Source organism: Oncorhynchus gorbuscha, linkage group LG16, assembly GCF_021184085.1.
Source record: "Oncorhynchus gorbuscha isolate QuinsamMale2020 ecotype Even-year linkage group LG16, OgorEven_v1.0, whole genome shotgun sequence".
Classification (NCBI taxonomy): Eukaryota; Metazoa; Chordata; class Actinopteri; order Salmoniformes; family Salmonidae; genus Oncorhynchus; species Oncorhynchus gorbuscha.
In genome coordinates, this window is record NC_060188.1 from 39,994,694 (window position 1) to 40,007,053 (window position 12,360).

General features: G+C 42.3%; 1 protein-coding gene across 1 annotated transcript; it reads right to left on the reverse strand.

Moving 5' to 3' along the window:
- Nucleotides 1-933: 933 nt before the first annotated feature.
- Nucleotides 934-3,012, reverse strand: LOC124000697 (POU domain, class 4, transcription factor 3). Its single transcript, XM_046307264.1, has 2 exons — nucleotides 2,790-3,012; nucleotides 934-2,500 (listed from the first exon to the last, which is right to left on the reverse strand). The coding sequence occupies exons 1-2, from the start codon at nucleotides 2,907-2,909 to the stop codon at nucleotides 1,604-1,606; spliced, it is 1,017 nt and encodes a 338-aa protein (XP_046163220.1). The 5' UTR covers nucleotides 2,910-3,012; the 3' UTR covers nucleotides 934-1,603.
- Nucleotides 3,013-12,360: the final 9,348 nt, after the last annotated feature.

Genomic DNA, 12,360 nt, shown 5'->3' on the forward strand with positions numbered 1-12,360 from the left:
CAAACTCCTATTGCATTGTTATTAGTATAATAATATATTTAACTTGAGCACAAAAACGCAGAATATAAAGGGGCAGGGGGAACGACACACAGATAAAAACCGTGGAAAATTCTCTTGACTTTCGTACTGGTTTAAAAGATACATTGAAATCTTCAAATCCTTACCTGGCATTGTGAGAGTCCCCTCTATCCCTCGAGTCACGAGCTCCCATACACTGTCAGCCCTCCACACAGCTCCAAGCTTCGTTTTATACCAATATATAATTAATATTGCATCATCATTACTTAATAATTTCAAACCCCACGATATAACCCAGTGACACAAGGGCATTAATTATTAACCAATCTAATTAGGACCAATGTCCTGGTAACAGTGCGTCAATGAAAGGAAAACATCAATTATATGTGCATATAATTGTTGCATTGTGTTTGACTTTGGTTTATCATTCAGCAATGAAATATGTACTTTTTTCAATCATATTTATGTGCTATATGAGTCGTTTTTAATCGCAGCAGAGAATTGGGAATTCCTAAATGAAACAAGTCATGTTCTCTGTGAACTCATGGTTTTACAATGATTGTATCGCCTGTAATCTTGAGGCAGGATTTATTCAGACCAGAAACAAACCCTGAGTTAATACTCCCCTAGTCCAACCCGAGAAACAAAATACATAGTTAAATACAATACTATCATAACCTCACACAAATGGCTAAATTATTTTAAGCTCAACCTACATGTTTTTAAATTGGTAATAGCCTGTTGTAATAGTGGTAATGGCCTGCAAATGTCTAATTCTCTACAGTTGACTAAAACACAAAATAATCATGCAAAATTTTATCGAAATAATAAATTGCTGATTCAATGGAATTTGAGAAAATATTCAATGATTTATTAATGAAGTTTGAACTTCACTCATTTTGTCAAGTGAAATCCAAGAGTGAAGAAAAATACTCATAGTATTTCAGTGATACTCCAAACTGTTTTACATTTTTCACATCAAAATAGTCCATGACAAAATATTCCGGTTTGACATGCCTTATTTAAAACTAGCCTATTAAAAAAATCAACTCGTGTTGCGTCATAAATAATGTGAATAGTATTTGCCTCGTTTACACATAACGGTAAATAAAGTTCAACTAGTTCACAAAGAGAGCACATTTATTATAATTTTTTTTGGTGGTTGTGTTACCCCTATGCAGTGAACACACATTCATTCCATCTTAAATATGAATCCTAAACGTCAAAATGGTTAGTGTAATTGATTAAATTGTCCAAACAACTAACAGGTTTTATGATCATTCAACAGGACATATCACACGAGAGAGAAGTCATTTTCTCCCTCTATTTGTTAGGCCCTATAGTTTAGTTCTGTGATTGAAGAGGTGTCATAGACAGTCACAAAATCAACAACGAACATTTCCTCCAAGAGACCTTTAGCACGATACGTTTAATTCCAAACTAAACAACAGGACAAAAAAGTGAACGAAATAATTGAAATGTAAATAAATCCTATAGAGTCTCAGTAGTAAATTCCAGTCAGGCATGAGATGTTGATAGATCCCCGTTATCTGTTCAAAATGTCGTATTTTAGGCATTATTTGAACTAATGCACAGCAGAATATTTCATCCTTTTCTGTTTTTGCCGTTGGTTGCAAAACCACACACGAACCACGTTCTTTTTAAGGTCCAGTTTTTCAGCAATTGCAGCGATTTTTTCCGAAGAGGGACGGGGCTGGATAGCAAAATATGCCTCCAAAGATCGTTTCTCAGGTGCGGCTATCGACGTGCGTTTTCGTTTGCGTTCGTTGCCATTGAAAAGGTCTGGCTTGCTGTTTTTCTCCCGGTAAGCAGCCTCAGCCTCCTCGAGCCAGGCTTGGAGGACAGGTTTTAGCGCAATCATATTATTGTGAGAGAGGGTGAGGGACTCGAACCGGCAGATAGTGCTCTGGCTGAGAGAGCCCACCCCAGGTATCTTCAGGTTGGCGAGAGCTGAGCCAACGTCCGCCTGGGTCACCCCGAGCTTTATCCTACGTTGTTTGAACCGCTCAGCGAAGGCTTCCAGCTCCCTAGGATCCGACTCCACGTCGTTGACACACGACATTCCGTTGTGCACAGACAAGGAGTGCGGATGACCAATGCCCATAGCTTGGTGAAGGTGACCCATGGTCTGGAGGTGGTGCTGGTGGGCTTGAGTGGCCATCATAGAGGAATCCGGAGCCCCCATCCCGCTCACAGAGAGACTGGACGAGATGTGATCCAGGAGATCCCCCTCCAAGCTCTGGTTGAGGTGGTGGTGGTGGTGGTGAGGGGTCAGGGTGGTGGAGTGGGTGATGGGCACCGTAGAGGAGTTGGGGTTGCAGGGGACACTACTCATGGTATGGTAAGTCACGTCAGGCTTGAAAGGGTGACTCTTGCCGTGAGAGACAATGTCAGCAGCCGCCAGAGCTTCCGCGCGTGCCAGTGGACTCTCATCAAAGCAACCGAATATATTGCCCTGAAGCTGCAAGCAAGAGTGCGCATATTGAAGTCAGTGGGGAATTCTGTCAACTCAGGATTAAAAAACATTTCATGAACAGGGAGAACCCTCTTCAAAGCACAGGTCATAAAAATTAATATGAAAGTAGCAGCTTTGCTTAAATAGACATGTGGATGAGAGAGAGGGAGGGGTTGTGAGGGAGAGAGAAAGAACAAGGACGGTAGTGGATAATAAACTCCTTCTGATCCACTTAAAACCTTTAAATGTCTATTTTTTATTATACATTTGTCCCTCAAATAAATGACTAACATACCTGCGGGGCAGGCAGACACACCCTGCGCATGCCTTCCGAACTCGCGTGCAGGCCAGAGTATTTGGGCTCCTGCAGCACCGGGTGCATAGAGAAATGCTGCTTGCCGTTCATGGTCATCATCTTCGTTGCGCACCTTGCAGGTAAGTGGCCCTGACATAGAGGCAGGCTCGGTTCTCTGGCTCGCTGCTGTTACTGAGCTATTTCAATTGGCAGAACCTCCCGGTTTGTCTCTCTCTCTCCCCCCACCTGCCCCTTTACTCAACTTACAAGTTACAAATCATGGGAATGGCCTAGGTACTGTGCGCAAGCGTGATGCGCGCTTGGAAGTGAACGCAATTAAATGGCCCATGAAACAAAACATTTGGGCCTATTAGGCATGTCCCACTGGGCGCAGACGTCATTTCAATAATCTCAATACCTTACTGTATCTAGGCCTCTGTATGTCTACATTAACTTGTGGTTCCAGGCTTAATGTAATGAACACAGAGAATATAGGCAGTCTATTTTTCTTAATTTGGTCATGTTTCTTCTCTCTTTGCATCAATGATAAAACAGGAGAGTGGTTAGCTTCAGCACCAGTCTTGGCGTCTCGTGATTCTCACAGTTAAATGAGGGAACATGGGCGCTCACATATTCCACACGCTTACATTGTAAATTCGTTTTTGTTGTATATCCCCCTTCCATTGAGAGTGAGGTCACGGACAGGGCTCAACAATTGTTGACCGCGACCATGGAGCAATTAGAGTTAAGTGCCTTGCTCATGGGCACATCGACATACGTTTCATCTAGTGGGTTCCGGGATTCGAACCAGTGCCCTTTCAGTTACTAGCCCAACGACTCTTAAACGCTAGGCTACCTGCCCCATCCACTCTTCAACAATCGGAGGGTGAGGAAAATTAATACCACACAAGTTGTGTAAAAATAAAAAAACATTTTGAAGTGTGTAGATGAAATAGCCAACACAAATAGACTAACAATTCCCTTACCCAATCAATTTATGCTGAGAATCTGAGACTGTGCAAAAAACACATTTATGTACTAAACCTTTTTCAAAACATTAAAAGAAACAGAAATACATCAAAACATTGTCAAACTTTTCTTCATTGATCAAACTTTCTAATTATAGATGAAGAACAATTGTACTTCACACTACATACTTTTTCAAAAACGAAAGAGCAATCTATTTCGCTTGGTTTATGTATAAATCCCATGGCTATCTCTCAAGCAACAGCTGGTAAATTGATGTTAACATGTTAACGACATTATTTGGATATGAGTTAACAGAATATAAAGTTTAAAGTTTGATTTTCACTGGCCAGTTACTTTAACAATTATTCTGAAACCACAGCCCTCTCCTATTTGCTCATACAGGTAACTGCCAAAAGTAAAAGAAACACCAACATAAAGTGTGTTAATAGGGCGTTGGGCCACCACGACCCACCAGAACAGCTTCAGAGTGCCTTGGCATAGCTTTTACAAGTGTCTGGAACACTATTAGAGGGATGTAACATCATTCTTCCATGAGAAATACCATCATTTGGTGTTTGTTGGTGGAAAATAATCTCAATTAGGTTGAGATCTGGTGAGACACAATTCTAATATTTTTTTTCCACTAATTGATCTTTTGACACGTTAGATCTTTTTACCTCAGAGCTTTTTCAGAGCTGATCTGATTAGTCAAAAAAACCAATGAGTGAAAAAAATATCAGAATTAGGCTATTAATTGTTAAAGTTAATTGCTACTACAGGTAGCTGCCAATATAAAGGCAACACCAGTAAATTAGGTATACAAGTATACTGAAAGCAGGTGCTTCCACACATGTGTGGTTCCTGAGTTAATTAAAGGGATACTTCTGGATTTTGGCAAAGAGGCTCTTTATGTACTTCCCTGCAGTCAGATGAACTCGTGGATACCATTTTTATGTCTCTGTGTGGGGATTGAAGGAAGTTGCTAACTAGTGTTTGAAGGAAGTTGCTAACTAGTGCTAGTACAATGCTAACTAGCGTTAGCGCAATGACTGGAAGTCTATGATTATCTGCATGCCAGCAGATACCCATGGACTTCCAGTCATTGTGCTAAAGCTACTTTGCTTTGGCTTGTGAAACTACACCTAACGTCCTTCATATTTGACATAGAGACATACAATTGATATCCACAAGTTCATCTGACTCTGGGATGTAGATAAGGACATTGCCAAAATCCTGAAGTATCCCTTTAAATGAACTGTATTTTCCCAGATAGCCAACAGGCTAAAGCCAAAATTATTGTAGTTTAATCAGGACTGACCCAAATAGTGATAACTTTTATGCTGATCATCCAATAGGACACACACTTGTTATTTACAGATATGTCTGGTCTTAATCCTCTTCATTGCATTGGGATAGTGTCAGTTCATGATTATCTACATTGGCTAAATCTGAATACTGGATCTTGTAGATACATAAGGCACCTACACACAACAGCAATGTTGGCTGGGCAGTACCTTGCTCTGCTCTCTATCCCCCATCCAGGTGAACACCTGTTCTTAGTGCATTATATCTCATGTGGCAGGCTGACTGTCTCTCCCAGCAGTAGAAAGAAGAGCCAGGCAGGCCAGTGACACAGTGCTTCCATCTGATCCGAGCCACCTTTCCTCCGGTTCCCCAGACAGTGAATAATTCAGCAGCACAGTGGCAGGCTTCCATTACCACATTGGCATGTTATTATTCATTATAGAGATTAAAACAGGCAAGGTCTTTTCTCACAAGGACCTGTTGAGAGAGAGAGAGAGAAGAGAGAGAGAGCACCTTGGCAGGGTACATACTCTTTTTGTATACAGTAGGCCTACTTTAAGGGAAGTCAGACTCCTCGAACTCCCCTTTATACTTGTATCATTGTCAAGCTGAGGTGCAAAGATGTTCAGAGATGAGTTCTGAATACACAGGACATTGTGTTATAAATCCATTGTGTCAAAAGAGCACTATCCTAAAACTTGCTTGATGTTGTTGAGACGGGGATGGGGATAGGGAAGATATTTCATTGGGGTTCAACAGTGAATTCTGACGTCCCAGAACCACCCCCCTCTATACCTACCCAGTCTCCTTCCCGCTTACTTTGGGACCCAGCTGGGGTATTTTCTCTTCAGCCAGAGCCACTGGCTATCCCTTTCAGCAGCCTCTGACACTGACTTGATGGCTTGGCGTAAGGCTGGGCCGTGGAAACCAAGGTCCTTCAGCAACCTGGTGGTAGATGTTGCCACAAATCCACAACAGACAACCTCCACTGGGCAACGCCTCACTTTCCAGTCTAGTCTCCCTGTTCTGCATCTGCTGCAAGCTTAGCATACTGCAGCCTCTTCCTCTCGTATACCTCGTCCATATTATCCTCCCAAGGCACTGTTAACTCCACTAAGTAGACAGCATGCAGAGAGTTGGACCATAGTACCAGGTCTGGTCTTAGGTGGGTAGCAGTTACAGTGGCAGGAAAAAGTATGTGAACCCTTTGGAATTACCTGGATTTCTGCATACATTTGTCATGAAGATCAGATCAAATTTTATCAAAGTCACTACAATAGACAAACACAATGTGCTTAAAGTAATAACACACAAACAATTATACATTTTCATGTCTTTATTTAACACCGTGTAAACAATCACAGTGCTGGGTAGAAAAAGTATGCGAACCCTTGGATCATTAAAATCCAGACAGAAAATATTTACACAAGAAGCAATCTAATATCACACAGTCAAAACTCTCCGTCGTTTAGTTAAGTTCACCATTCTGCGATTCTCACTGTTAATAAACATCAGGCGTTTAGTTAAGTTCACCATTCTGCGATTCTCACTGTTAATAAACAGTTGTTGTTGTGACTTAGATGAAGAGAAAAATCACAATTTCTAACCAATTTATGCAGAAATCCAGGTAATTCCAAAGGTTTCACATACTTTTTCTTGCCACTGTATGCCTGATGAATCTGACAGATTTTCCAGTCTCGGGCCACATTGAGCTGTCCAGCCTTTGTCCTTGGAGAGAGCTTCCTTTGTTTTTGCCTACTATGGACAAATGCTTTTCGTTGCACAGGGTCATATGGGGAGCACAATTGTCCCAGCGTCGTCCAGGTTAGGGGAGGGTTTGGCTGGGGTAGGCCGGCAATTGTAAAATAAGAATTGTTTCTTAACTGACTTGCCTGGTAAAATAAAAAAATGCTGCCAGGCACTTCAGTGCTTTACTGTGCCTCCATGTGTACCTTTCTTGGGAGAGGCTCACTTTGCTTCCAGTCAGGATGTGTCTGAGGGTTGCTGGTGTTGAACACGGGGGGGGCATGATGGATCTTCACCCAACCACTGGTTGGGATTTTGGGGTGACGGAAGCACATTATGTCGATCTTGTTACGGTCTTCCTCCTCTTCATCTGAAGAGGAGAGGCGATAAGGATCAGAGGACCAAAATGCGGCGTGGTATGTGTTCATAGTGAATTTTAATAAAGAGAACACTGAACACTGCAACACTATACAAAAGAGTAACAAAAACAATAAACCAATGACGACCGTGAAGCTTCAAATGAGACCTGTGCTGACACAAGCCACTAACATAGACAATCACCCACAAACAAACAGTGCAACCCAGGCTACCTAAGTATGATTCTCAATCAGAGACAACTAATGACACCTGCCTCCGATTGAGAACCATACTAGGCCGAAATGTGTGTTGCCGCTTTCCATGTTGTCTGTTGTCTGTAGCTTGTGAGGTGTGGAAACACTTTGTTGCTTTTATGAATTTTGTTTTGCTGCTTTTTGTTCTATGTTGCTCTGTCTGTATGCTATGTCTTGCTTGTCCTATGTTGCTATGTCTTGCTTGTTCTATGGTGCTATTGTCTATATTGTAATTGTTTTTAATAACCTGCCCAGGGATTGCGGTTGAAAATTAGCCGGCTGGCTAAAACCGGCACTTTTACTGAAACGTTGATTAATGTGCACTGTCCCTGTAAAAATAAAATAAACTAAACTAAACTAAACTAAACTAAACATAGAAATCCCAAATCATAGAAAATCAAACATAGACTGCCCATCCAAGTCACGCCCTGACCATACTAAATAAATACAAAACAAAGGAAATAAAGGTCAGAACGTGACAGATCTGACAAGGATTATGCCCTCCATGTTCTCCCACCTCATCCACTGCCCCTGCTTGTAAGAAAGCATTGGCACACCTTGCTGCTTATTCCTGACGGCGCACTTCATTCTTAACTAGCTTCCGCCTCTCTGGAGGTGTTGCCTTGTGCCATTAGGGCCGACTTTCTCTAAGACCGAAGCCTCCACTTCTCTGTTGCACTTTCCCTACGATGTCCCCGTGTCAGAGGGCTGCTTTTGCTTGTTGAACTGCTTCCCTTGGAATTCACTTCTGTCCCGTTGACAAGGTTGGTGAAGCATCTCTCGATGCTGTTTTCCGAGACGGTCAGTGTCATCTCTAGTCTTCCTTTAGTGCATTTGAACTCTGCCAGACCAGAGAGAAGCAGCTCAAGGACTCATTTTCCACAGAGGCCAATGTTGCTGAGGCATTGTGGAGCTCCTAACTATTTCCTCGTGTAGGAGCAATTCATCCTCCCCATCTTCTCAACCTTTGTGAGGGCACTGTCGTACACAGTTAGCAGCCACATCAGATGGGGTAACAGTCCAAACTGCAGGCACCAAAGCTTCAGCTTACCAGGAAGCATGGATCCGTCAATGCTCTCGAGGCCTCTGATGGTCTCCTGCCTTGAGGCTTGCATCATGCCGTCTTCCAAACATTTTGATGGGCTGCTCAGACACCCTTGGCATTGGTTCATCATCGATGAATAATCTTTTGTCAGATAGTTTACCTTTGGTGACCGAGATGCTTATTGACTTGCATGGTTTTTATCTTCATTCTGGCCCATTTGATGTTATCTTGAGGCTTTCCCAGCCGACGTCTTGTGCATGCCGTATTATTCAAGATGTTACCTTGAATTAAGTATAATGTCCTTCTCTCACATCACATGAACTCTTATTCTTTGACTTCTTAATAACCGTATGCATAATTCAGTAGTCATTGTGGTGTATTGTTGGCTTGTCATCTGTGTGCATTCCCATTCTGAAAATTCTATCAGACATGTTTTATGGATTTGTTTGGGGTGAGATGTGAAAGCAGCATTCCTCTCCCTGTAAAGCTCTAAAGATTTCCTCCTCCAAATGACCCTCCAATTGTTGTCTGCCTCTCCGCTCTCCTCGTCTGTCTCCACTTTGGACTCTTTGGCACGTGCATGTAGAGTGCTCATCGCCCGGGCGACAGGGGATGTGAGGATGACGAGTGGCTGAGATTGGTGGTTGACGTTCCGTCCCACGGGGAACCCAACAGTGCTTGCATTAAATCAAATAGACTCTGAGTGTTTTCACTTGAATTCCTAAAGTAAGGAATGTTCATGCATTATTCATTAACATTTGAATATGTCAAAGTCACTGAAGCAAAGTTAAGTTCTCCCTGTGTTGGAATTCTGTTTGGGTGGGTGTCATGGAATAACCTGTTCTCCCATTGTCATACAAATACATCTATAATTAAGCAATAAGGCCCGAGGGGGTGTGGTATATTGCCAATATACCATGGCTATGGGCAGTCCTTATGCATGACGCAACGTGGAGTGCCTGGATACAGCCCTTATCCGTAGTAATTTGGCCATATACCACATACCCGAGGTGCCTTATTGCTATTATAAACTGGTTAACAATGTAATTAGAACAGTAAAAAGTAATGTTTTGTCATACCAGTGGAATACGGTCTGATATATCATGGCTGTCAGCCAATCAGCATTCAGGGCTCGAACCACCCAGTTTATAATGTGGTTATATACACCGTGTACAAGGTCTCGAAAGTGTTCCACAGGAATGCTGGCCCATGTTGACTCCATTGCTTCCCACAGGAGTGTCAAGTTGGCTGGATGTCCTTTTGGTGGTGGACCATGATACACACGGGAAACTGTTGAGTGTGAGAAACCCAGCAGCGTTGCAGTTCTCGACACACTCAAACCAGTGCGCCTGGCACCTACTACCATACCCCGTTCAAAGGCACTTAAACATTTGTCTTGCCCATTCACCTTCGGATTGTGTATGCGTGCCATTCAATCTCAATTGACTCGAGGCTTAGAAATCCCCTTCATCTACACTGATTGAAAAGGGATTTAACAGGTGAAATCAATAGTTTTCACCTGGTCAGTCTGTCATGGAAAGTGTTTGTTTTGTATACTTAGTATCTAGCAAAGTCTATGGCTGTCTGGAGTGGTTCTCAATCAGAGGCAGGTGTTTTTCGTTGTCTCTGATTGGGAACCATATTTAGGCAGCCATATTCTTTGAGTTTGTCGTGGGTGATTGTCCTTAGTGTCTTTGTTCCTGTGTTAGTTGACACAAGTATAGGCTATTTTCGTTGTTTACATTCTTTGTTTTGTAGTGTTTATTCGTGTTTACGTTGTTTATTAAACATGGATCGCAATCTACACGCTGCGTTTTTGTCCGACTCTCCTTCACACCTAGGTATTCTGTATTCTGACAAAAGAAGTCCCTCCTTATTGCTTAGAGGTGTTAAGAGTAAGTAAATAAGTAATATTGTGCCAGTGTAAGACAAGTAGGACTAAGGCATTAGGGACCTGACAGTGTTAGATGCCAGTCTAAACAGACAGACATTGCTGTACCAGTATGGAAATTATTGTAGTAGTTTAGTGACCTGTAGAACCACTGATTATCAGTGACACAGTTGAAGTCGGAAGTTTACATGAGTCTCAGCCAAATACATTTAAACTCTGTTTTTCACAATTCCTGACATTTAATCTTAGTAAAATTCCCTGTTTTAGGTCAGTTAGGATCAGCACTTTTATTTTATGAATGTGAAATGTCAGAATAATAGTAGTGATTTATTTAAGCTTTTATTTCGTTCATCACATTCCCAGTGGGTTAAAGTTTACATACACTCAATTAGTATTTGGTAGCATTGCCTTTAAATTGTTTAACTTGGGTCAAACGTTTCGGGTAGCCTTCCACAAACTACCCACAATAAGTTGGATGAATTTTGGCCCATTTCCTCCTGACAAAGCTGGTGTAACAAAGAGTCAGGTTTGTAGGCCTTGCTCGCACACAATTTTTCAGTTCTGCCCACAAATTTTCTATAGGATTGAGGTCAGGGCTTTGTGATGGCCACTCCAATACCTTGACTTTGTTGTCCTTAAGCCATTTTGCCACAACTTTGGAAGTATGCTTGGGGTCATTATCCATTTGGAAGACCCATTTGCAACCAAGCTTTAACTTCCTGACTTGATGTCTTGAGATGTTGCTTCAATATATCAACATACTTTTCCTTCTTCACGATGCCATCTATTTTGTGAAGTGCACCAGTCCCTCCTGCAGAAAAGCACCCCCACAACATGATGCTGCCACCCCCGTTCTTCATGTTTGGGATGGTGTTCTTCGCCTTCAAGCCTCCCCCTTTTTCACTCCAAACATAACGATGGTCATTATAGCCAAACAGTTCTATTTTTGATTCATCAGACCAGAGGACATTTCTACAAAAAGTGTCCCCATGTGCAGTTGCAAACCATAGTCTTTTTTAGATTGGAGCAGTGGCTTCTTCCTTGCTGAGCGGTCTTTCAGGTTATGTCGATATAGGATTCGTTTTACTGTGGATATAGATACTTTTGTACGTATTTCCTCCAGCATCGTCACAAGGTCATTTGCTGTTCTGGGATTCATTTGTACTTTTCACACCAAAGTACGTTCATATCTAGGAGACTGAATGCGTCTCCTTCCTGAGCGGTATGACAGCTGCATGGTCCCATGGTGTTTATACTTGCATACTATTGTTTATTCAGATGAATGTGGTACCTTCAATTTGGAAATTGCTCCCAAGGATGAACCAGACTTGTGGAGGTCTACATTTTGGAGGTTTCAGCTGATTTCTTTTGATTTCCCCATGTCAAGCAGTCACTGAGTTTGAAGGTTGGCCCTGAAATACATCCACAGGTACACCTCCATTTGACTCAAATTATGTAAATTCGCATATCAGAAGCTTCTAAAGCCATGACATTTTTCAATCTGTATCAAGGCACAGTCAATTTAGTGTTTGTAAACTTCTGACCCACTGGAATTGTGATACAGTGAATTATAAGTGAAATAATCTGTTATCAATTGTTGGAAAAATTTCCAACAACGCCCAACAACCTGCCCGCTCGACCCTATCCCCTCCTCTCTTCTCCAGACCATTCTCCCTTACCTCACCTCGCTCATCAACTTATCCCTGACCGCTGGCTACGTCCCTTCCGTCTTCAAGAGAGCGAGAGTTGCACCCCTTCTGAAAAAACCTACACTCGATCCCTCTGATGTTAACTACAGACCAGTATCCCTTCTTTCTTTTCTCTCCAAAACTCTTGAACGTGCCGTCCTTGGTCAGCTCTCCCGCTATCTCTCTCAGAATGACCTTCTTGATCCAAATCAGTCAGGTTTCAAGACTAGTCATTCAACTGAGACTGCTCTTCTCTGTATCACGGAGGCGCTCCGCACCGCTAAAGCTAACTCTCTCTCCTCTGCTCTCATCCTTC